Source organism: Vulpes lagopus, chromosome 7 (assembly GCF_018345385.1).
Source record: "Vulpes lagopus strain Blue_001 chromosome 7, ASM1834538v1, whole genome shotgun sequence".
Taxonomy (NCBI): Eukaryota; Metazoa; Chordata; class Mammalia; order Carnivora; family Canidae; genus Vulpes; species Vulpes lagopus.
The window spans coordinates 3,535,230-3,559,267 of record NC_054830.1 but is presented as its reverse complement, the minus strand read 5'-3'; the positions used below and the strand labels follow the sequence as shown (position 1 = coordinate 3,559,267).

Genomic DNA, 24,038 nt, shown 5'->3' with positions numbered 1-24,038 from the left:
CTTTTTGTGTTATTCCGTGACGCCCCTGGCGCCGGGGCCTAGTGCACGGCAGGTGCCTCCCGAGTGGGGATGTTACCTCCGCTCCCCACACGCGTCCGTGCGTGCGCACCCCCCGGGACTGGGGCGGCCTGCCCCCCAGACGTCCCCGCGCTGAGCGCAGTGTTCTTGGCCAGCCCTCCCGGCCCCATCCCCACCCGTCCATCTCACCTTTGGTTGACACCCGCTTCTTTTGGGTTCGACTTCTCTTTGGTTTGGTTCTGTTTTGTTTGTTATCATCTTCTGTTTTATTTTCTCTTTCCCATCTTTTGTTTCCCCGCCCCCCTCCCCGCCCATCCCGCCTCCCCTGCCCGCCCCCACGTTCTCCCCCCCCAATAGAACCGTCAGCCCCCCCTCAAGACGTTAAATGTGTCAGCACGCGCTCCACGGCCATTTTGGTAAGTTGGCGCCCACCGCCGCCGGACACGCACAACGGGGCCCTGGTGAGCTATAGCGTCCGCTACCGACCGCTGGGCTCGGACGATCCGCAACCCAAGGAGGTGAACGGCATCCCCCCGACCACCACCCAGATCCTGCTGGAGGCCTTGGACAAGTGGACCGAGTACCGCATCACGACTGTCGCTCACACAGAGGTGGGACCAGGGCCCGAGAGCTCGCCCGTGGTCATCCGCACCGACGAGGACGGTAAGCACCGGGCCCTGCCGGGGACCCCGCAGGCCCCAGCCCGCCCCGCGCCTCGGCACCTTCTGCAGAGCTGGGCTGGCTGGTGGTCAAGAGGTAGAAGCCGCAGTCTTGAGGGGCAGACGTGAAGCAGGCGGCCCCCCCGAGGAATCCCGGGCTCCTTGATCCTGGAATTCTCCGTCCTAGACCTTCCGGGCCGTGTTTCCTCCCGGCCCTGTGCCTGGGAGCCTCAGCTGGCAGCCCTGTATTTTTGGGTCCGATGGTGGAAAGTATGGAAACAGTGTGGGGAACGGGCCGCAGCACTTGCACCAAACTTAATGGTCCTTGAGCCCCAGAAGCGTAGCTTGTAGATTCTTAGGATGAGGCAGGGGAAGCCAGTTCTGCAGCTCAGGGCTGAGCCATCCTGTCTGGCGAGGAGGCTGCGGCGCGCCGGTGGTGGTAACAACCAGCTCTGGGGCGCGGAGACCTATCCGCAGCCATGGCCAGCTTCTGTGGTGTAAACACCCCGGTGTGGCTGGGGCTGACTTCCAGCTAGAAAGTTCTGAGCTGCAGAGGGAGGTGACGCTCTGGTCTGGAGTCCATTGGCAGAAACTGGGCTACAGGTGGAAAAATGCAAGCAGCTTCTCCCACAAAAGTGCAGGTCCGTGGCGTCGGGACCCCGGCCTGCCTCTCGAGAGCCGAGGCCGGAGAGGCTCGGCGGCAGCCCCCACACTAGGAGGGAAGAGGGACGAAGAGAAGCGGTTGTTGGTGCCAGATCTTGGGGTGTGGTCCGGGGGTGCTGGCTGCGTCCTGGAACGCATCGGGGCACGCAGCTGGGCTGCCTGGGTTCAGACCCGGGCTTTGTTTCTACCTGACCCTGCGGTCAAGGGCCCAATGCTCAGGGGGTCCCGTTCCCCCATCTGTAAAGTGGGAGTGAGAGCCCCTGCCTGGAAGGGGTGCTGTTAGGATGGAGGCAGGTGGGTGACGCCCGTGGAGCGGGGCGTGCAGGGCCCACTCCTGTTGTGTGGCCCTGGGCAGGTGTCTTTGGCTCTGGGGGGGCCTTAGTTGCCCATGTGTACGTGGCGCCCAGCACTGGGCACCCCCCGCCCCCCCGTGGGGCTATGGGATCCGGGAAGGAGGCCTGCCCTCCCAGCTGGCGGTGAGCGCTCCGACCGCCCAGTTACCCGGCAGCCGCTTGGCACCCTGGCATCGGGCAGCAGTGCTGCCCGGGGGCAGGGCCAGGCGCCCCAGTAACGGCCCCACCCGCCCCTCCCCTGCCCCCGCCAGTGCCCAGCGCGCCGCCGCGGAAGGTGGAGGCGGAGGCGCTCAACGCCACGGCCATCCGCGTGCTGTGGCGCTCGCCCGCGCCCGGCCGGCAGCACGGCCAGATCCGCGGCTACCAGGTCCACTACGTCCGCATGGAGGGCGCCGAGGCCCGCGGGCCGCCGCGCATCAAGGACATCATGCTGGCCGATGCCCAGGTGGGCGGGGGGCCGGGGCGGGACGGGCCAGGGCTCGGGGGGGCGGGCGGGCTCCCCGACCCCCGCCGCCTTCTCCCTGCTTCTCTGCCCCTCTCGGGCCACCTGCTCACCTCCTCCTCTCTCCCCTGCCGCCTCCTCCCACGCTCAGTGGGAGACGGACGACACAGCCGAATACGTAAGTAGCACCCCTGCCCGGCCATTGCAGTGCTGTCCCGCGGGCCGCGCAGTGATGTGATACCCCCACACCCCTCCCCTGCACGACCCTTGTAAGAGGGTCTCCTCCCCTGGGCCCCAGATGCCTGCCGGTCATCTCTCGGTCTCCAGTCAGGCACGTGGACGTAGGAGCCCTGCCGGGGTCCTGGCCTCAGAGGTTACACATCAGCCCTCCCCGGCGGCCCCCAGACCCACCGGGCTCATCCCGCCCAGCCCCCAGCCGTGGTTTCCACCCCACACCTCCGCTCTAGCTTCTCCTGCCCTCCCGCCCTGCCCCTACACCCCACAGTCTCCCCCGCTGGGTCCAGGTTGCAGTTGGGCCACTTTCAAACCCAGCTCAGCCGTCTCTGGCCTCGAAATTTCTCTCTCTGGCTAAAGCATCCCCTTCACTGCAGCCCTTGAGTGGGGAGAGGGTCAGCAGGCCCGGGGCAGGGAAGGAGGCCTGCAGGACTGTCCTTATCCTCCCCGCCCCACCCCGTCACCCTCCCCCAGCTTTCTCCAGAGGCCCCGAGCCAGTCGGCATGGCCATGTGGCACTTTGGGCACGTTGCTGCCTCTCCCCAGGCTGTGCTCCTGCCCCAGACGGACCCACGGGCTCTTCTGAGAGCCCAAAGCCTGATGTTACATCGACACCAGCCCCACCCATCACATAGGCCCTGCCTCTTCCCTACCCCCAGGCCAGAGGGGCGTGAGTTCCCACAGGGGCTCAGGGCCAGGAGACCCTCTCCGTCCCCCTGTCCCCCTCCTCGTGCTCCTGACCCCAGAGCCATCCCCCCCCCCCAGCCCCAGGCATGCTGGACCGTGTTTGTGGGTGTGCATGCGTGGGGACATGGGCACCCATGTGACTTGGCAAGGGCGGACGCAGCTACGTGTGCAGGTCGGGCGGCTCCGACATCGGGCAGGCGGGCGCCTGCTGTATGTAGGTCGTGTGCCAGCCAGGCAGTGTGGGGACGCACCCCACTGAGCCCGCCGTCCCGGCCGTCGCAGGCCAGTGCGGGAGAGGACGGCTCACGGGAACAGGGCACAGATACACTTGACCTTGGACGACTCGGGTTTGAACCGCCGAGGCCCGCCAATCTGCCAATTGATTTTTGACTAAACACGGACGGTGCTGTAGGCGTGCTTCCTGCTCGTGAGCTCCTTGCTCTTCCCTGAGCTGCTTTACTGTCCAGATACGGTCCCTAACACACGTCACATGCGTAACAGGCAAAAGGTGTGTTAGTCGACTGCGTCCTCCGTAAGGCTTCTGGCCGACGGGAGGCTCACAGCATTGGGTTTAGGGGGGAGTCAGAAGGTATATGCAGATTTTCGATGGCACGGGGGTCGGCGCTCCTAAGGCCCACGTTGTCCAAGGTCAACTGTACGTGTCCAGTTACAGCTCTGGCCGGGGCGGTTATAGACCGTGCTGTGAAGGTCTCCCGAGGAGCTCCCTGGGGGGCTGGGAGGGTGGGTTGCAGACCTGATTTGTAGCTTTTCCCCAGTTCTGGGATATAAATACTCCCACCGTGGCAATTTCGAGCTCCATGGGAGGGGGTGGGGGGGTGCGGGAAGTCATCACCCCACAGCTCTCCATTCAGACACAGGTGACAGGATGACCTCCAGAGCACGGACGTAGTAATAAATGTGGTGAAACAATTAGGAGAGACGGTGGGTTTGGAGCATTTATTGCCCTCGTCCTTAGTATTTATTTGTCAGCACGTTTATGGAATTTGCCTTCTGATAACGGCTGTGTTTAAAACTGGCTTTTGCAAAATTCCTGACACCCTAACTCCTGGCCCTCGTGGCCTGGTAGAGGGAATCCCTGGCTCACCGGCGGGGGCAGCGGAGGCCCGAGGCTGGGAGCATGCCCGGTGGCTGGAGCGGAGCGAGCGAGCGAGGGGGAGAGTGAAGGATTTGGGCTCCCCCCCTGCCCTGCCCCTGGGAGGTGGGAGCCCTGGAGGGCTGTGGGCAGAGGGCAGGGCCTGGGTGAGGTGCTTGCAGGTGCCCTTTGGTGGCCGCTGGGGGCCGGGGAGGCCCCCCGAGGCCGAGAGGTGATGAGCAGATGACGGGGTGTCAGGCTGCGTGTGCCCATCTTAGCATGGACGTGCTGTGTGTTGGGGTCTGTGCATGAGCTCGGACGCACGCCTCTGCCCTCACACCAGGCCCCACGTCCGTCTTGCTTGACCCCAGCCCCAGGGACGGGGGCGGGCAGGGCCGGTCTCCCTCCGCTTGCGTCGCTGACCCCCTGGCCCTGCCCGCAGGAGATGGTCATCACAAACCTGCAGCCCGAGACCGCCTACTCCATCACGGTAGCCGCCTACACCATGAAGGGCGACGGTGCTCGCAGCAAACCCAAGGTGGTGGTGACCAAGGGAGCAGGTACGACACCCTCCTGCCGCGGCCCCTCGGCCCCCAGAGCACCATACTGCATTCTTGAGCTCGTGCAGGGGGAGAGGGCGGCGGGGACCTCAAGAGGCTGAGCAGCCCCCCTGCCACCTCCCCACGGGTCTCCCAGCCTGGCCTCCCCGCCCCATCCGCAGCCCGCCGTCTCCGTCCGGGGCTCCCCCTGGGCACACCCGGCACCCCATGCCCTGCCACGGTCCCAGCTCTGATCACCCCGGGCAGCTTAGCATTTGGAGGTGGCATGCCTGGCTCCCCCACTGCACCGCACAGCCACTTCTCACGGCCCTGCCTCAGTTTCCCTTTCTGGCCCTTCCATCCATCCCAAGGGACCGTTGGTTTTTGTTTCTGTTTTTTTAAATATTTTATTTATTCATGAGAGACACAGAGAGGGAGAGAGGCAGAGACACAGGCAGAGGGAGAAGCAGGCTCCATGCAGGGAGCCCGATGGGGGACTCGATCCCGGGTCTCCAGGATCACGCCCCAGGCTGAAAGCGGCGCTAAACCGCTGAGCCACGCAGGCTGCCCTGTTTTTGTTTTTTTTAACCCCATGGTAAAAACGCAAGGCGGAGGTGGGAGAGGCAGCCACGAAAACACAAGGGGCAGGTGTTGTGGGCAGATGGCACAACCCGGGGAGCAGCTCGATGTGTTTCAGGGATGTCAGGCCCCGAGGCCTCCGACCCTTCCTTCCGGGGGGCCTCCCTCAGCCTGCGCAGCCCGATGTTCCAGGCCAGCTGGACGCGGCCCCTGCCCACACTCCTGCCAGTCCTTGTCCACGCTGTTCCCTCTGTCTGCCTGGCCTCTGTATCCTTCAGTTTCCGGCACCCTCGTTACCTCCTCCAGGAAGCCTCCCCTGATCTCTCCCTCTTCCCCCAGGCACGACATTGCCCCACAGCCAGGCTTGTCAGGCAGACCTACCCCGTATGCCGTGGCTGCTCAGAGCCCGGTTCATGAAAGGTCCTGATAAGTCCTGCAGGAGGAGAAGCCTGGTTTTACTTCTCCTCCTGCAGGACTTCCAGGACCTTGGCACATTGATTGCTACCCAGGCTGTGAGAACTGTGGGGCAAGGGCAGGGTTTTGGACGTTCCTGTGTCCCGTGGTATTAATCATGTGCTGGCTGGAGGGAGAGGGAAATCAAAGAGGCAAGAGATGGCTGACTTATTAACTAAAACAAGAGGTAGACATAGGAGGGCCTGCTCTGACACTGCGGATGTTTTCCTCCATCGGGGTCTCTGAATCCCTGGCCTCCTCGCTCTTCCTTCCACTCACCCAGCCCAGGCCACCCCAGGGCCTTCGCACAGGCTGTTCCCTTGCTTGGAACACCATTTCCCCCAGATCTCCCTCCACTTCCCTTGAGGCTTTGCTTTCTGAGTGCCACCCTCCTGAGACCCACGTTTAAAAATTGCAGCCCCACCCCCGGCTTCCAGACTCGGGTGGCCCCGTGGTCCTGACGCCTGCCCCGTGTCCCCACAGTGCTGGGCCGCCCCACCCTGTCGGTGCAGCAGACCCCCGAGGGCAGCCTGCTGGCACACTGGGAGCCCCCAGCCAGCACCGCCGAGGACCAGGTGCTGGGCTACCGCCTGCAGTTCGGCCGGGAGGACTCGCCCCTGGCCACGCTGGAGTTCCCACCCACCGAGGACCACTACACAGCCTTGGGTGTGCACAAGGGGGCCACGTACGTGTTTCGGTTGGCGGCCCGGAGCCGAGGAGGCCTGGGCGAGGAGGCGGCTGAGGTCCTGAGCATCCCCGAGGACACTCCCCGCGGCCACCCGCAGATCCTCGAGGCGGCCGGCAACGCCTCGGCGGGCACCGTCCTGCTACGCTGGCTGCCGCCCGTGCCCGCCGAGCGCAACGGGGCCATCGTCAAGTACACGGTGGCCGTGCGGGAGGCCGGAGCCCTGGGCCCCGCCCGAGAGACCGAGCTGCCAGCGGCGGCCGAGCCGGGCGCCGAGAACGTGCTCACGCTGCAGGGCCTCAAGCCCGACACGGCCTATGACCTCCAAGTGCGGGCCCACACGCGCCAGGGCCCTGGCCCCTACAGCCCCCCCGTCCGCTACCGGACGTTCCTGCGGGACCAAGGTAGGCGCGCGGCGACCCCCGCACCAGAGCCGGACCGGGCCTCGTGCCCACCCCCACCCCAGCCCCCTCCCTCTCCCCCGCCCAGGTAAGTGGTCACTTTTCTGCTTCCTTGTGGACACTCGAGGCGAGTCCGGACCCCGAGGCTCCGGCGTTGGCAAAGGTGGGACGTGCCTAGGTGGCACCGCCGCCCCCACCGACCCCCCTCCCCTTCCCCTCCCCCTCCTGCTCCGCCTTCTCTCTGCAGCCGCGCCGTCTCCCCCAGCAGGGACTTGGGACAGGGCCAGGCAGGGCCAGGCAGTAAGGCCATGGGCACAGGCCCAGCGGAGGACAGGGAGCGCCTGGGCCGCCCCACCCCACCCCACCGGCCCACCCTGCCCTACCCCCAGTGCTCACGGGGCCTGTCTTCTGCTCTCTCCCGCTTGGCTGCTGCCCGGCACAGTCTCACCCAAGAACTTCAAGGTGAAGATGATCATGAAGACGTCCGTCCTGCTCAGCTGGGAATTTCCTGACAACTACAACTCACCCACGCCCTACAAGGTGCGGTCCTCCCCTAGGGAGCAGGCAGGCCAGGGTAGGGGTTGGGGCTTGGCCAGGGTTGAGAATCAGCTGGACCCAGGGCTGAGTGGGACCAAGCATTGGCAGGGATTGAGGCTCAGAGTTGGGGCTCATCTTGAGATCAGGGCTCAGCTGGGATTGAAACTCCATCTGTGGTCAAGACTTAACCTGGGATTAGGGCTCAGTCTGGGATTAAGGTTTGGTCAGAGTTGGGAGTCAGCTGGGATTGAGGTCTGATGTGGGATCAGGGCTCAGTCAGGATTGGAACTCAGCTGAGATTAAGGCTCCATCTAGGAGTGGGGCTTATTTTGGGATTAAGGGTCAGTCAGGATTGGGACCTGGTCAGAGCTGGACCTCAGCTGGGATTAAGGAATTCACCTAGGATTGAGGCCTATTCTAGGATTAGGGCTCAATCAACACTGGGCTTAAAGTTGGGGCTCCGCTGGGATCATGGCTCAGTCTGGGATCATGGCTCAGCGGGGCTGAGGCCCAGTCTGAGGTCACGGCTCAGCCAGGCTGAAGCCAGGTCTGGGGTCACGGCTCAGTCAGCATCGGGGGCTCGGCCCAGAGCCCCACTGAGCCAGTCTCGGCCCACAGATCCAGTACAACGGGCTCACACTGGACGTGGACGGCCGCACCACGAAGAAGCTCATCACGCACCTGAGGCCCAACACCTTCTACAACTTCGTGTTGACCAACCGAGGCAGCAGCCTGGGCGGCCTTCAGCAGACGGTCACGGCCTGGACCGCCTTCAACCTGCTAAGTGCCAAGCCCAGCGTGGCCCCCAAGCCCGACTCCGACGGCTTCATCCTGGTGTATCTGCCTGACGGCCAGAGCCCCGTGCCCGTCCAGTACGGTCAAAACCAGCCCTGTCCCATGGGACCCCTTGCACCCCGTTAGCCAGCCTGGGGCCGGGCCCGGCCACTCGACCTCACTGCTTCCGTGTCCTCACCCGTGTGTGAAATGTGGGTCGTGTCAGCCCGGCCTGTGCAGTGCCCTGATGCTTCTCGTGGGCCCTGCCAGCACGTGTGGCCTTCAGTCTTCTCCTCCCACATTCCTGATTGTCCCCCACCTGTCTCATTCCTTTTGGCTCTGGTTTCCCCAACCGGCAGGGAGACAGAAGCAGAAACGGATACTTTCAGACCCATGGCGTGAGAGAGAGCAAGAGTCACCAGGGTTGAGAGTCCCCAGGGAGGGGTGAGGGGACCCTGCCTGGGACACACAGAATCAAGGATTGTGAGGATGTGTGGGTATGGAAGCTGGGGCTTTGAAGGATGCATAGGAGTTCAAGAAATACAACTGGGGTGGAGTTTCTAGCCAGAAGAAAACGTACTGAAAGCCCGGAGGCTTGAGTCTGGAACTACCGTCCTGTATGGCTGGGGTGTAGGGTGTAGAAGCACAAGGAAGACTCCGAGAGCGGGACCCCACACACCCACCTCCAGAAGGCATTCCTTGGACGTGCCCTGACCCTTCCTCTCCCCACAGGAACTACTTCATCGTGATGGTGCCGCTGCGCAAGTCCCGTGGCGGCCAGTTCCTGACCCCGCAGGGCAGCCCGGAAGACATGGATCTAGAGGAGGTAAGGCGGGCGCCCAGGCACGCCCTGCCCCGCCCCTCGTAGGCCCTGGGGCTGCCGGCCAGCCTCTGAGCACCCCCCGCCTCCGTTCCCACAGCTGATCCAGGATATCGCCCGGCTGCAGAGGCGCAGCCTGAGGCACTCGCGCCAGCTGGAGGCGCCCCGCCCCTACATCGCGGCTCGCTTCTCCATGCTGCCCCCCACCTTCCACCCTGGCGACCAGAAGCAGTACGGCGGGTTTGACAACAGGGGCTTGGAGCCCGGCCACCGCTATGTCCTGTTCGTGCTGGCGGTGCTGCAGAAGAGCGAGCCCGTGAGTGCCCCCCATGTCTGTCCACGTCTCACCATCCTGCCCCCGTCCCCCCAGCATCCTGTGGTCAGGGCTGCACAGAGGGAAAGACTGGAGGTCGGGTGGGGGGCCGGTATCCCAAGGAGGAAGGCTCTTTTGAGGAAGGGGCTTTGGAACTAGGGCTTCCGGGGCATGGTGGGAGTTCACCCAGGGAGAGGTATCTTCTGGGTCGGTGTGCGCGGAGGGCTAGAGGTGCGGCCAAAGCAGAGGGAGGGGTGGGGGGAGCGGAGGCTGGGGAAGGTCCATGCAGGCCATCAGGGTCAGGGCTTTCAGGAGGCGTCGGGGAGCTGAGAGGGGGGGAGGGACGTAGATTTGCGTTCAAAGAGGCCCCGTCCGGCCAGCGTGTGTAGGACGGGCGCTGACTGAGGCCCCTCCTGCCCCGTTCCCGCAGACGTTTGCGGCCAGCCCGTTCTCGGACCCCTTCCAGCTGGACAACCCAGACCCCCAGCCCATCGTGGATGGCGAGGAGGGGCTCATCTGGGTGATCGGGCCCGTGCTGGCGGTGGTCTTCATCATCTGCATCGTCATTGCCATCTTGCTCTACAAGAAGTGAGCCCCCAAACCCGGCACCCCCCCACACCCCCCTTGGCAGGAGGGAGGGCCTCCTGGAAAAGGCGGGAGGTTCCAGAAGGTTCTGGGGGAGGGCTGGTTCTGCAGGAGGACCACTGCAGTACAGGCTCAGAGAGGTCGAACCACTGGGCCAGAGTCACGCTGCCTGGGGAGGGGTAGGGCCGGGGTTCAGACTCCTGTCGGGCTTCACGCGCCCCTCAGCAGGATGGTTTGGGGCGGAGGCTCCCTCTGAGCGTGCTGAGGGTAGGAACCATTGCGGCCACACAGGACGCGTCTCTGCTCGGGAAGGGGAGGCCGGAGCTCACCTCCTTGAGATGGGGACCCAGGTGGGAGGGATTAGGCCCGTTTCCCAGTAGACCTCAAGGCTCCCAGCGGTTAAGAAACACCCCCCACCTCCCCTTCCATACCCGTTGGGGGGTTGGGGTAGCTGGGTGACGGGCACTGAGGGGGCACGTGATGGGATGAGCACTGTGTGTTGGCAAATCGAACTTCAGTAAAAACAAAAAAAGAAAATTAAAAAAGAAAAGAAAAAAGCCCTACCCACCACTGTCACAGGACAGGTGCGGCGTGGCCAGCGCGCCCGCCCTCATCTGTCTCCTTTTCCCTCCTTCTAACCTGTGTCTGCTTCTGGGAGCAGCAAACCTGACAGGTAAGGACTGGCCTCGTCCTGGGAGGCTTCAGGCGAGGGGCCGGGGAGGGGGAGCGGGCCGGGGGCACACCCAGGGGCTGAGGGGACGCCGTGTATGGTCCCGCGAACCCCAGTTGCACCAGTTTGCAGTCCCTTACCCCACCCCCGGCTGGGTCGCGCGTCCGTGGGCCCTGACGGCTGTTCTCGCGTGCACACGTGCGTCTCAGGCACACGCGGGTGCTCACCGCGCCCCCTGCTTGCTCCCACACAGTAAACGCAAGGACTCGGAGCCCCGCACCAAATGCCTCCTGAACAACGCTGACCTCGCCCCCCACCACCCCAAGGACCCCGTGGAAATGAGGCGCATTAACTTCCAGACGCCAGGTATGTCCCTGATCCCAGGATCAACGCCACCAGGGGCAGGTAGCACGAGAGAAGAGGACGCGGCCCCCTCAGCGGGCCTCGGCGGGCCTCGGCGGGCCTCGGCGGCCCCTGGCAGAGCCGTTGGCTGCGGTTTAAACGCCTGGTTCCCAGAGCCCTCGGTGGACCCGGGCTTGGCAGTTGCCGAGGATGGGTTCTGGTTGCAACCAAGCGAGGCTTCTGGAAAGCTGCGCTCACACAAGTGGCGGTCGGGGGCGTCTCTGGGAGCAAGAAGGACACCTAAAAACAAAACCGAGATGAGCCAAAGGAGCTGCATTTCTTCAGCCAGAAAGCGCGGTGCTTCTGGTTCCCACTCCTGGTCTTAGGGACACTCCGTGGAGGGCGTTTGGGGTTTTCCTTAGCCTTTTCCCACACCCCCCGTGGGATGTCCCATCCCTCCCGCCCCCAGTGAGGTGCAAAGACTGTGCCTCCCCGCTGCCCTGCACGTCTCTCGTCCACGGTGACCCGTGCTCCCCGGAGATGCGCGGGGGCTCCGCCCAGGGTCCCTGCCACACCTGGGAAGAGCCCCGATGAGCCAGGGTCTTGTCCTTGATCGCTGTCACGCACGGTGACCCCCACACGCCCTCACCGTTCTCCCCTCTTACTGGGCCTGTGCCAGCTGCTTCTAACCAAAGGGAGGAGCTTTCCATTTAACTGATGGCCGCTGTTCTCCTTAGGCGGTCGCGCAGAGCGGTTACACCTGTCCCTCCACCCGCCCCAGCCTCTGCTTCCTGTCTCTGAACTTCCTGTCTGCTTCCTGTCTCTGTAGTAACCGTTTCCAGCCCCACGGAGGGCTTTAAACATTTGCGTGTTAACTGATGGCTCCAGGGCTCGCGCATGGCCTCACACACTATCCTTACTATACGCCTTTTCTCTCTTCTGCGGCCGGACTGACTCGCACCGGTTCTGTTTTTATGCACATGAGGGTCTTGATTGCTCCTATTTAACTGGTGGCTGCAGTCCTCCCGAAGGGATCACGAGCGGCCCCACGCGGCACCTCGAATGTACTCCCTTCGCTTTTCTGTCCCTGGACTAGGTCACGTCGCTTCTTTTTTCACTCAAGTGAGGATTTTTAACTCACATGCGTTTAACTAATAGTCGTAACTCCTAGTAGTTGATCCCGTAAAGCTCACGGCACGGGCCCATGGGTCCCCCTGCCCTCAAGTTCCGCCCTCACTGCACTGCACCTCATTTGAAATCTCCTCTGCTGACCCCCCCACCCCAGCGGGGGACCTGAGGCCCGGTTGGCTGGGGTGCAGGGAGGGGAGACACATGGACAGAAGGCCTAGAGCTTTGGAAACTTCCCGGAATCCCAGCTGCTCCAGAGGGATCCCCAGCGGCTCCCGTAGGTTCTTTGGGGGGGGGGGGGGGAACGGGGCACCGGGGGGCACCCGGGCAGCGTGCATTCCCTTGTGCGAGTCTCTCTGCCCCTCTGCGTCTGTCGGCCGGCCGTTGTGCGTGCATCCCGCGAGGGGTGGGGGAGGCGGGTGTGTCCCCCCCCCCCCCCCGTGTGTTTTCATTTATTTATTGTTTGCTGTTTCTGCAGATTCAGGCCTCAGCAGCCCCCTCAGAGAGCCGGGGTTTCACTTTGAAAGTTAGTTCCTGTGTCTCTCTGTTCTTGGCTTCCTTGCGCGCCCCCCACCCCCACGTCCCCCCGTTTGTTCTCATCTTGGTTCTCCATCCCGCCCCCGGTCTCTGTCCACCCGTCCTGCGCTGGCTTCTCAAGGGAGCTGGGGTCTGGTCTGTTGGGTCCTTAGGTCGCTGGTTGTGACTGCGTGGGTGTGGGGGGGGTGGGGGGACAGGATGGTCCTGCGTGAGAGGCAGGGGGACCCACAGGGCAAGCGGGCGGACCCCAGCTTCACTCCTCAGATAAGGGTGCTTCTGGGGAGCGCCCAGGGGGGCCGGGGACGGCAGGTGCCCGCCAGCCTGCAGCCTGCAGGGTTTGCCTCTGTGCCAGCACCGGGCTCAGCCCGTTGGGTCCCAGGACAGGAGCAAGGTCTAGGGGAGAAAGAGCCAGGCCCCCCCCATTGCCCCCAGCAGCTCCCCCGCCCCGAGGGGGTCACTGTCCATGCAGCAGGTGCAGAGCCCTCAGAGGTCAGGGGCTCACATGGAGAAATGGGGACCCCCTGCCGGGTACACAGCCTGCCCGGTTCCTCAGCTCCCCACTCTGAACCCAGACGGGCAGACAGGGGTGTGGGCCCCCCGCCCTGGGGAACGCAGCCAGCTGTGTCTGCTGCTTTGTGTGTCACTCACCTGCTTCTTGCCACGAAGCACCAGAAGCTTGGAGACTTCCGGGGCCACCCCTTCCGGGCCCCCTGCATCCCCCAGCTGGGTCGGGGGCACCGGGATGGGCCGACATCACAAGCCGGGGGTGTCAGACTCAGCTGGGAGCTGCTCCTCCAACAGTCCACCTGCAGACAGGACCTCCCCACCCCCCCGCAGGCCTGGGCTCCGGGCTCCAGCGTGGGGGGGCCATCCAGACCCCTCCCCTCCCCGCCACGCGCTCTAACCACAGCTCGTCCATCACAGACTCACACCGCAGAGCGCCCCCCGCCCGCCGGCCCCCGGGCTGGCTGCTGAGTGACCGGCCCGCACCGCGGGGTCTGCTCTCCCCCCCACCAGGCATGCTGAGCCACCCCCCGATCCCCATCGCAGACATGGCCGAGCACACAGAACGCCTCAAGGCCAATGACAGCCTCAAGCTCTCCCAGGAGTACGAGGTGAGCCCCCTGCCCGCCTCCCGCCCCCGCCACAGCCCCCCGGCGCCCCCCCTGAAGCCTCCGCCTCACCTGCCCCTGCAGTCCATCGATCCGGGCCAGCAGTTCACGTGGGAGCATTCCAACCTGGAGGTGAACAAGCCCAAGAACCGCTACGCCAACGTCATCGCGTATGACCACTCCCGCGTCATCCTCCAGCCCATCGAAGGTAGCGGCTCGGGCCCTCCCTGCCTCCCAGTGCCAGAGAGCGTGCACAGACCCCGTGCGGACGAGCTGGGGCACAGATGGGGAGACACTGAGGCCCGGTGCTGGCCACAGGCCTGGCCCAGCTCCAGCCAGGAGCGACTGGGAATTTCAGGACGTGTAGTTAACTGATGGCTGCTGTCCATAACGTGGTTCCGTCTATCCCTCGACGTCAGTGGCTCTCAGTGCCCAGAGAACGTTCGGCGATGTCTGGGGACATTTATGTGCTCACATTCTGGGGGCGAGGGAACTAGTGGCACCTAGAGTTTGGAGGCCAGAGACGCCTGCAATGCATGGGATGTCTGGCCCTGGGGACAGTGGTGCTGAGGTGGAGAGACCCCAGAATTCAGGCCCCGTGGTTCCCCTCAGGGGGCAGCTTGGGGCAGTCCAGGAGGCCTTCCAGGACACGGTGGGCCAGATAGAACTGGTGTGGAAGACAGCAGCACCGACCCAGCCCTGATATCTGGCTTCTTCCCTGGCCGTAGGCATCGTGGGCAGCGATTACATCAACGCCAACTACGTGGACGGCTACCGGCGGCAGAATGCCTACATCGCCACGCAGGGGCCGCTGCCGGAGACCTTCGGCGACTTCTGGAGAATGGTGTGGGAGCAGCGGTCGGCTACCATCGTCATGATGACGCGGCTGGAGGAGAAATCACGGGTGGGCCCCGACCCTGCATGCAGCCCCTGCGCCCCCCAGCCCCTGCACCCCCCTGCCCCTGCCCCAGCCCTAGCAGCCCCTGCCCCTGCAGCCCCCACACCCCTTTGCCCTGACCCCAGTAGCCCCCGCACCCCCCAGCCCCTGCCCCTGTCCTTGCCCCAGCCCCTGCCCCGGCCCCAGCAGCCCTGCACCCCCCCGCCCTGGCCCCTGCCCCAGCAGCCCCACACCGCCCTGCCCCTGCCCCTGTCCCAGCAGCCCCCATGTCCACCAGCCCGCCCTGGCCCCTGGCCCTGCCTCTGCAGCCCCTGAGCCCTCCGCCCCCCAGCCCCTGTCCCTGCCCCTGCAGCCCCTGATCCCCCCTACCCCTGCCCCAGTAGCCCCTACACCCCCCTGTCCCTGCCCAGCAGCCCCCATGTCCACCAGCCCGCCCTGGCCCCTGGCCCTGCCCTAGCAGCCCCCACGCCTCCCCAGCCAGCCCCAGCCCTGGCCCCAGCAGCCCCTGCACCCCCCTGCCCCTACCCCAACCCCAGCCCCTGCCCCAGCAGCCCCTGCGCCCCCCAGCCCCTTTCCCTGCCCCAGCAGCCCCCACATCCCCAAACCCTAACCCCAGCCCCTGCCCCAGCCCCAGTAGCCCCCATGCCCCCCCCGATCCTGGCCCCAGCCCCCATCCCTGCCCCTGCCCCAGCAGCCCCTGCGCCTCCCGGCCCCTGCTCACCTCCATTCTCTCGCCTCCTGCAGATCAAGTGCGATCAGTACTGGCCCAACAGGGGCATGGAAAGCTATGGTTTCATCCAGGTCACGCTGCTGGACACCATCGAGCTGGCCACGTTCTGTGTCCGGACGTTCTCTTTGCACAAGGTGGGGCCCGGGTGGGGGACGGGTTGGTGATGAGGGCGGAAGAGGAAGAAGGAAGGCCAGCTGCCCGCCCAGGAGCCCCCCGTCAGGCAGAGGAGCGTGTCGGCCCGGGCTGACCGGCCTGGGGCAGCGAGGCCCAGAGAGGGCACCGCTCGTGTCCGGCCACAGCAGGAGGACAAAACCAGCCCAGGCCCGTGACGGGTGGGAGGCAGAGCTGGAGAGTCCCTGCCAGCCTGGGCAGTCGGGCCTGGGCAGAGCGAATCTTTAGACACGTATTTAACGGGCGGCTGCTGTCAGCTCCGTCTTCTGTGTCGCCAGTTCGTAGCTGGGGCAGTTTGGCGTCCAGAGGACGTGTTTTCATTGCTGTGCTGGGGAGGGCGGGTGCTGCCGGCATCGCGGCGTTCCCCAGACTCCAGCCGGGTCCTCTGTCGACACGGAGCACCCACTGTGTGTCAGGCCCTGACTAGGGCACAGAGACGCAGCGAGGACCAAGGCAGACAAAGTGTCTTGCCCTTTTGGAGCATAGTCTAGCAGAAAAGCGTTGACAGTAAATATGTAAAATGACGCATCTTAACGTGCAGAATGAGAAAAATAAAGCGTGTGTCAGGGAACCCGGAGATGGTGAGAAAGGGAGCCAAGAGATCTGGGAAAACAGCGTTGTTGGCAGAGGCTGAGCCTGTGCAAAGGTCCTGGGGCAGGACCATGCCTGGCATGATGGAGACACAATGGGGAGGCCGATGTTAGGTTGTAGGAGAGTGAGGGAGGCCGAGAGGTCAGGGCCTCGGGGAGGACTTGGACTTTTACCCTAAGGCGGGTGGGAGCCCTGGAGGGTGGGCGGCAGACCTGACTCAGGTGTTCACCCGGGCCCTCTGGTGGCTGCTATGAGGGGGGGCAGTGCAGAGTGTTGGGGCCAGGGTGGGAGCAGTGGCCCCAGCACAGAGGGGACTGGACCCCAGGTGGCCGCCACGGAGGGGGTGAGAAGTGGGCGGGTTTGGGGTAGATGGAGGCAGAGCCGGCGGGATTGGGAGGGGCAGCGAGTCTAGGTGACTCCTGAGTTCCGGCCGGAGCCCCCAGAAGGATGGAGCCCCCACCAGCTGCGATGGGGGCAGATTTGGGGAGCAAGTCGGGGCATGGTGTTGGCCACACTGTGACACACCCGTGAGTCCCCAGTGGGGGCCCCTGGGCGTGCACTTGGCCGCCTCCCTACGCACACGGGGGGCCGCTGTGACAGGCTGCGTCCCTGTGGCCCCCAGAATGGCTCGAGCGAGAAGCGTGAGGTCCGCCAGTTCCAGTTCACGGCGTGGCCGGACCACGGGGTGCCCGAGTACCCAACGCCCTTCCTGGCTTTCCTGCGGAGGGTGAAGACCTGCAACCCACCGGACGCAGGCCCCGTCGTCGTGCACTGCAGGTAGCACCCAGGCCGTCCCCCCCGCCCACCCCGGGCGCTGAGTGGGGGGCCCTGACCCGCGTGCCTGTGCCCACAGCGCCGGCGTGGGCCGCACCGGCTGCTTCATTGTCATCGATGCCATGCTGGAGCGGATCAAGCCGGAGAAGACCGTGGACGTGTACGGCCACGTGACGCTCATGCGGTCCCAGCGCAACTACATGGTGCAGACGGAGGACCAGTACAGCTTCATCCACGAGGCCCTGCTGGAGGCCGTGGGCTGCGGCAACACGGAGGTGCCCGCCCGCAGCCTCTACGCCTACATCCAGAAGCTGGCCCAGGTGGAGCCCGGCGAGCACGTCACCGGCATGGAGCTTGAGTTCAAGGTTGGTCGGGTTCGGGGTCTGGAGGTCAGGGCTGCCCCAGCGACGGCCGGGAAGGTGCTGCGCCCCCGTCCACACTCCACGTCCACGTGCCGGCTGGGAGAGCACCTGGCAGGAGGCTGTCCTGCTGGTGACCCCCACGCCCCTCGTCCCCACAGCGCCTGGCCAACTCCAAAGCCCACACATCCCGCTTCATCAGTGCCAATCTGCCTTGTAACAAGTTCAAGAACCGCCTGGTGAACATCATGCCCTACGAAAGCACACGGGTCTGTCTGCAGCCCATCCGCGGGGTGGAGGGCTCCGACTACATCAACGCCAGCTTCATCGATGGCTACAGGTGCCTTGCCTTTGCCCTGTCCCGAGGGGTCTCTGGCCTCCCATGGGAGACAGAGCTGGGCGCGCTCCCCGCCTCGTGTGGTCACCCCTAAGATGGAGGGAATTGGCTGTGCATTTAAGTGATGGCTGCTGTCTGCATCGTGGTTCCATCTGTCCTTATGCATCAGATTCTCAGTCTGGGCGGTTCCACCACCCAAGGAAAACCGGGCAGCGTCTGGTGACATATTTGTCACAGTGGGAGCTGGGGAGGGCAGCTGTTCCTGGCATCGGGCAGGTGGAGGCCCGAGGTGCTGCCCAGCACCCCACAGTGCCCATCACGGGCCGGTCCAGCCCCCAGTGTTGGTGTCGAGGTTGAGAAGCCCCAGCCCAGGGAAGGCGTTGGGCGCAGAAGGCCCCGCCTGTGTTGAGGCTGGGGGTGACCGAGGGCTTCATGGGTACAGACACTTGCAAGGAGGGGAGGCAGGCGAGGTCAGCGGCCGTCCTGCAGCCTCCTGGGGGCGCTGGAACTTCTCCCGAGGCCCATGGCTTCTCACCTGTGCAAGACGGGGTTATGGGGAGGCTCGGGGAGACGCGGAGGGGTCGGTGCGCCGGGCCGCGAGCCTGAGGAGGCAGCGGAGGCCCAGCCGTGGCCCCGGCCTCACACGCCCCCCACCGCAGGCAGCAGAAGGCCTACATCGCGACGCAGGGGCCGCTGGCGGAGACCACGGAGGACTTCTGGCGCATGCTTTGGGAGAACAACTCTACCATCGTGGTGATGCTGACCAAGCTGCGCGAGATGGGCCGGGTGAGCGTGGGCCCCGGGGCGGGGAGGGGCGGGCCTCAGGCCGGGCTGACCGCAGCCGCCGTCTCCTCCGCAGGAAAAGTGTCACCAGTACTGGCCGGCCGAGCGCTCCGCCCGCTACCAGTACTTCGTAGTGGATCCGATGGCGGAATACAACATGCCTCAGTATATCCTGCGGGAGTTCAAGGTCACAGACGCCCGGGTGAGTGTGCGGAGGGACCGCCGGGAGATGTGGGACCGCCGGGCCCTGCTGCACGGCACCTCGTGACGGCAGGGGCTTCCCTAGTTGGGGGCAGAAGCCAAGGTCCGGGGGTAGGAATGAGCGGTGAGGGCTGGGAGGAAGAAGAGGGTAGTGTCTGCTTGGCCTGTCAGTCCTCCCACCACGTGGTGAGAGAGCACATTGGTCCCACCTTGTCCCCCTGCACCCTGTGCTCCAGGGACAGAGGCCCAAGGGGATCGTGCAACAGGGAGTGAGTGGCGTGTTCCCCACAGACCGTGTGGCAGCGCTGAAAGCAGGACGGGGGAGGCAGGACGGGGGTGCAGGAGTTGGGCCGTGGTGGTCAGCGGGCACTGGTGGTAGCGCCGGGGCGGGAAGTGTGGGTGGAGGGTAGTGGTGGTGGTGGGTGAGGGGTTTGTTGGTAGCCAATGGACAGTGGCAGGTGGCCCCGGGTTGGGGGGATCACTCAGTGGTGAAAGAGAGGGTGTTGGAGGATGCAGGGGTGGGACAATGGGCAGTCACGGTGACGCCAGCGGATGGCGAGCAGCGTGGGTGGTCGTGGCACTTGGGTGGTGAGAGACGGTGCTGTCGGATTGATGGGACGGGGGGGCTGGAGAATCGGGTGGTGCTGTCGCACGTGGCGGAGGGGACACGCGTGGATGGTGTGGGGGGCGGGGGAGGCAGGCAGGGTTGGGGCGGCGACACCAGGACAGGCAGAGGAGGAGGATGCTGAGAAGGGCAGGTGTGTGGCCCGGGGCGGGTGGAGACGATCGCGGGAAATGACTGAGTAGCAAAGACGAGCTCCCGTTGACCATGGCTACTCGCTCCGTCAGGAGGGAGGGGGGATGGAGGGCATGAGGGGGTGGTTATCCCTGGGGGCACTACCGGGGGAGAGACAAGGCGATTGGGAACAGGTGCGTGAAGAGGGCAGTGGAAGACAGCGCCCTCTCCTGGCGGGGTGAGCACTCACTAGTGAGGAGTCCCGGACTTGGGGCCATTGGGTCCCCCTGGTCGGAGCCCACGGAGGGTGACGGCGTTGGGTGGCGCTGCCAAGATGGGGACGGTGGGTGGTGGTGGCCAGGAATTATGAGTTACCCACAGTGGGCAGTGGGGAGGAGACGGGACAGGGTGTCAGGTGACAGTAACAGTGGACAGTGGTGCTCTCTTGGGCAAAGGGCGGAAGGTGGTGGAATGGCTGGTGCTGCTGCCGTAGGAGGAGGGAGGAGGAAGGGGAGGAAGGGGGAGGCGGGACTAGGAAGGGCAGGTGTTGGGTGCACGGCGGGATGGTGGCCGGCAGCGGTGTTGGATGTCACTTAGGTGGCGGCCGATGGTTCTAGAGATGGCAATGGGGCGGGGGCATGTAAGGTGATGTCACTGGATGAGGAGGTGGGCTCCGGAGAGCAGCCCAGGGCTGAGGGTGGCGATGGCGGGAGGTTGGCCCAAGCGGGCGACCAGCCCCGAGTTCAGTGGTCCCGCCGGCCTCTCCCCGTTCCAGGATGGCCAGTCCCGGACGGTCCGGCAGTTCCAGTTCACGGACTGGCCGGAGCAGGGTGTGCCAAAGTCGGGGGAGGGCTTCATTGACTTCATCGGCCAAGTGCACAAGACCAAGGAACAGTTCGGCCAGGACGGCCCCATCTCTGTCCACTGCAGGTGAGCGGCCTCTCAAGCCCCCGTGCCTGTTGTCCAGCTGGGGAAACTGAGGCCTAGTGAGGCTTCACGCAGGCTCTCAGGTTGGGGTTCTCTCTGTCCCTGATGTATCGGGCGGTCAAGTGGGGTTCCCTGAACCCACCCCCGAACGCCTGTGCTCGCCCCAACAGCGCCGGCGTGGGCAGGACGGGCGTCTTCATCACGCTCAGCATCGTGCTGGAGCGCATGCGGTACGAGGGCGTGGTGGACATCTTCCAGACGGTGAAGATGCTGCGGACCCAGAGGCCAGCCATGGTGCAGACGGAGGTGAGCGCGTGAGATGGGCGCGGTCCACCTGGACTCGGGGTGGGCAGAGAGGCGCCCGGAGATCCAGAAGCCCCCACCCCGGCTCCCCGCATGGGACTTGGCCACGATCACGTGCTGGGCATCCCAAGTGTCCTCGAGGCCATCCCGTCCCAGGGCCCTGCCACGGGTGGTGGGCGGGGAGGGGGGCTTCCAGGCCGGCGGAGGGGAGGGCGTCCTGGGGCCAGGGCCCGGCCCGTGGGGGTGTGGCCCCTGCAGGAGCTGAGGGCGATGGGGACCCCAGGGGTCACCAGGCCGCGGAGGCCCTGACAGCCCCGCTCCCGCCGTCCCGCAGGACGAGTACCAGTTCTGCTACCAGGCCGCGCTGGAGTACCTCGGGAGCTTTGACCACTATGCAACCTAAAGCCATGGTCGCCGCTGGCCAGACTCCACCGGCCCCGGATGCCTCTGCCCCTGCCGGGCTGGGCCCTGGAAGCCTGGCCCCCCGGCGGCCAGGGCGGGAGGCGGCAGCGGCCACGTTTCTGCACGGTCTCCAGGGACGCCGCGGCCCCGAGCCCCCCGCGCGGCGCCCAGCAGCCCCCCGGCACCGGCCGCCGCCTTCCGATACTTGGCACATTCCTCATTTCCTTCCGATTCCAAACGAGAGATTCTGGGGTGGGGGGGTGGGGGGCAGCGAGCAAACAGGGGTTCTCCCCGTAACCCGAGGAGGCCGGGGCCGTGCGCTTGAGCCCCCCCGGTCCTCTCCGGGGTGGGGGGAGCCCTCTCCGCCTGCAGCCTTGGGGGCGCCGGGCCCCGGGGGGGGACGGGGTTGCGAAATTCAGCTTTTCTTTTCAGACTCTGTGTAACTGTATCCAGTGACATTTCTTTTTTTAAATAGTGTATTTTTTTTCATTTTTTTTTTAAGAAGAAACAAACAGAAAAGGAAAAAAAAAAAAAAAGACTTCGCCAGTCAACAAATTTAAAAAGAACTTTGCTTATTCCTGTTCCGTTCACAGACAGTCTATTTTTTCACCGTAGAGAACGCTCTTGTGCGGCGGCTGTGCTGGCAGGTGCGCGGGCGTGCGACCCGCCCCCCGGGGCCGCCTGAGCCCCCCCCATCTCCTGCCCCCCGAGGAGGACGATTGAACAAAGTAGAACGCCCTTGTGCACCTGAATTCTTCCCCCTTTTTTTTTTTTTTGCATTTTTCTTTTTTTTTTTCTTTTTTTAATTCTGAAACATATCAAGGACCAGTGGGGGGGGGGGCGCAGCGGCGAGTGGGGGGCTCCGGCCCACCAGCGTCAGGTTTAAAATCCCATGGGGTGGGTGCTGCCACCGAGGCGATGGCAGTGACCCCCGCCCCCAGCCCCGCCGCCACCGCGGCGCTCCCCCCTATCTCCTGCGCCCCCGAGGAGGAGGATCAAACAAGACAGGAGGTCCCACTTCTTCTGGGAGAGAGAGGCCATGTTCTGCCCGGATCAGGGACCCTTTCCCCCCCGGGACCATGGGGCAGTTTGGGGGCAGAAGCAGAAGGATGGGATCCCCCACCCCCAGACCCCCGAGCAAGTGAGTTTTTCCTCTTTGTACAAGAGCGGATCTGCCGATGCTTTCAACACTGTTTATTCAAACGGAAGCAGCCGGGTGGCTTTCCCACCTCTGCGTATGTAGATATATCGACTTTGTATTAAAGGAAGATCGTCTGACCCCGGCCGGTGGTGGAGTGTTTGTCGTGCCTCCGTCCGTCCCGCCCCGTCCCTGGGACAGGAGGGCGCCCGGAGAGCTGGTGTGTTCTCATCCCGTCATGTAAGCGGTCCGGTAAGGAAGGTGGCCCAGAGACGTGGTGGGTGCCCGAGATCGCACAGCACCTCCGGGCTGTCGTGGGTGCGGAGCCCAGATCTGAAGCTCCCACATCCTGCAGGGGGGCTGCCTCACTTTCTTGGTCATAAGAGTGACCCCGCGGGACATCGGCGGTGGCCCAGTCTACAGATAAGGAAGCCAGGGCTCATAGAGGGGCAGACGCCACCCCACAGTCGCAGGGTGTATGGGAGTGGAGCTGGGGATCACGCTCGGGCCAGTCTCCTCCCTGGCCACCGTGTAGTGCGCCGTGCTGCCTTCCCCAGAGGGTCAGCGCTGGAGCCGGTGACCTGCCCGCGCCGTGGGCCACCCCGGGAGTGGGTCCACACGCCAAGCCCGGCAGGCGCTGGGGCGTCCTCGTCGGAGTCTGCTCCTCCCCGGGCACGGGGGCTGGGTGTGGGTTGAGCCATCCCTCCCAGGGTCACGCACAAGCTCCAGAGGCAAGAACGGGCGGTCTTGGCGAGGGCAGAGGCCCAGCCTAGGCGGGTGGGGCCACCCGCTTGAGAAGCCATCAGATCCAGGAGTCCGTGGATATAAAACATGGGACCGGTACCACGAATCAGCTTAGGCCCATAGATTGATCAGGTCCCACGTCCCCCACCTGCAGAATTCTCGCACACACATAAGAACACTCAACACAGGTGAGCTGTCGCGGTCTCCACAAGTCCCAAGAAACAAATACTGGGGAAGAGAACCAGACCTTGGCCCCCAGGAGTGGATTCTGTGATAAAGCCAGGAAGGGCCTCTGGTGGGAAATTTTTTTTTTTCCTGGTGGGAAATTTTTAAAGCATGTTTCTAAACAAGGCACAGGTTAAAGAAGGAGCCACATACAAATCACGGAGCCATTGAAACGGAGCCCATCAGTGAGCGCGTCGCACGGTGAGAAGGGGGTACCCAGCGGAACGTGCGCAGCCTCGGACGCACTGGAAACGAGTGAGCTCCAGGAAGAAACGGACCAAGCTTTGCATTCAGATAACGAGAACAGACCAGAATAAGTCGAAATAAGATAAAAGTTGGATTGGATTTAACTGGGGATGGTTTTGAGGTTATTCTTTTGTGTTAACGAAATGAAAAACTTTTTGAAAACACCGGAAGTAGATAAGCCATAGGTTAAGTGCAATCAAGAAAAGGGGCGCCTGTGGGGGGTGCTCATTCGGTGAAGCCTCTGCCTTCTGCTCAGGTCATCGTCCTGGGGCCTGGGATCGAGTCCCACATCGAGGAGTCTGCTAACCCCCTCTCCTCCAGGCCCGTGCTCTCTCTCGCTGTCTTTCTCTCAAATAAATAAGTAAAATCTTTAAGGGCACCTGGGTGGCTCAGTGGTTAAGCGTCTGCCTTTGGCTCAGGGCATGACCCCAGGGTCCTGGGATCGAGTGAGTCCCACATCAGGCTCCCTGCATGGAGCCCGCTTCTCCCTCTGCCTCTGTCTCTGCCTCTCTCTCTGTGTCTCATGAATAAATGATATCTTTTTTAAAAAAACTTAAAAAGAAGCATGTGGGACCACAGTGAGCAGCTCCTGAGTTCTGATGACAAGTAGGGGGGTTGGGATCCTCTTAGATTATGGGACAAAAGGGACAAAACAGATTCTACCCCAAGCCTGGTCTTCCCCGAGTCATCCAGGACTTGATCAAGAGAGAACCCGGAGAACCTCTCTGCCCCGAGAACCAGCCCTCAAAGCCCCTCTAAGGGAGCATCTCCTCTTTCCCTTCTTCGGTCTCCTGAGCCACTGAGACCGAAGTATCTAAATAGGGTCTACCTTCCACTCCCTACTGGAAAC

At 64.1% G+C, this 24,038-nt stretch overlaps 1 protein-coding gene across 17 annotated transcripts in view; it reads left to right on the top strand.

The window, feature by feature from the left end:
* PTPRS (protein tyrosine phosphatase receptor type S) overlaps window positions 1-22,118 on the top strand; it is a 96,700-nt gene extending 74,582 nt beyond the window's left edge. For 5 of the 17 annotated variants that reach the window (XM_041764493.1, XM_041764494.1, XM_041764497.1 and 2 more), the window contains 24 exons: window positions 376-681; window positions 1,945-2,138; window positions 2,287-2,313; window positions 4,591-4,708; window positions 6,203-6,808; window positions 7,248-7,345; window positions 7,961-8,214; window positions 8,849-8,942; window positions 9,037-9,252; window positions 9,680-9,837; window positions 10,496-10,507; window positions 10,758-10,870; window positions 13,436-13,626; window positions 13,708-13,831; window positions 14,352-14,527; window positions 15,266-15,385; window positions 16,636-16,790; window positions 16,867-17,152; window positions 17,308-17,486; window positions 18,143-18,269; window positions 18,343-18,468; window positions 19,979-20,133; window positions 20,301-20,436; window positions 20,768-22,118. In XM_041764493.1, the coding sequence (XP_041620427.1) occupies window positions 376-681; window positions 1,945-2,138; window positions 2,287-2,313; window positions 4,591-4,708; window positions 6,203-6,808; window positions 7,248-7,345; window positions 7,961-8,214; window positions 8,849-8,942; window positions 9,037-9,252; window positions 9,680-9,837; window positions 10,496-10,507; window positions 10,758-10,870; window positions 13,436-13,626; window positions 13,708-13,831; window positions 14,352-14,527; window positions 15,266-15,385; window positions 16,636-16,790; window positions 16,867-17,152; window positions 17,308-17,486; window positions 18,143-18,269; window positions 18,343-18,468; window positions 19,979-20,133; window positions 20,301-20,436; window positions 20,768-20,836 (4,040 nt within the window). In that variant the 3' untranslated portion in view covers window positions 20,837-22,118. Of the gene's footprint in view, window positions 1-375; window positions 682-1,944; window positions 2,139-2,286; window positions 2,314-4,590; window positions 4,709-6,202; window positions 6,809-7,247; window positions 7,346-7,960; window positions 8,215-8,848; window positions 8,943-9,036; window positions 9,253-9,679; window positions 9,838-10,495; window positions 10,508-10,757; window positions 10,871-12,452; window positions 12,501-13,435; window positions 13,627-13,707; window positions 13,832-14,351; window positions 14,528-15,265; window positions 15,386-16,635; window positions 16,791-16,866; window positions 17,153-17,307; window positions 17,487-18,142; window positions 18,270-18,342; window positions 18,469-19,978; window positions 20,134-20,300; window positions 20,437-20,767 lie in introns of all 17 variants that reach the window. The other 12 variants (XM_041764503.1, XM_041764502.1, XM_041764499.1 and 9 more) reach the window with 8 other exon arrangements.
* The last annotated feature ends 1,920 nt before the right edge of the window (window positions 22,119-24,038 follow it).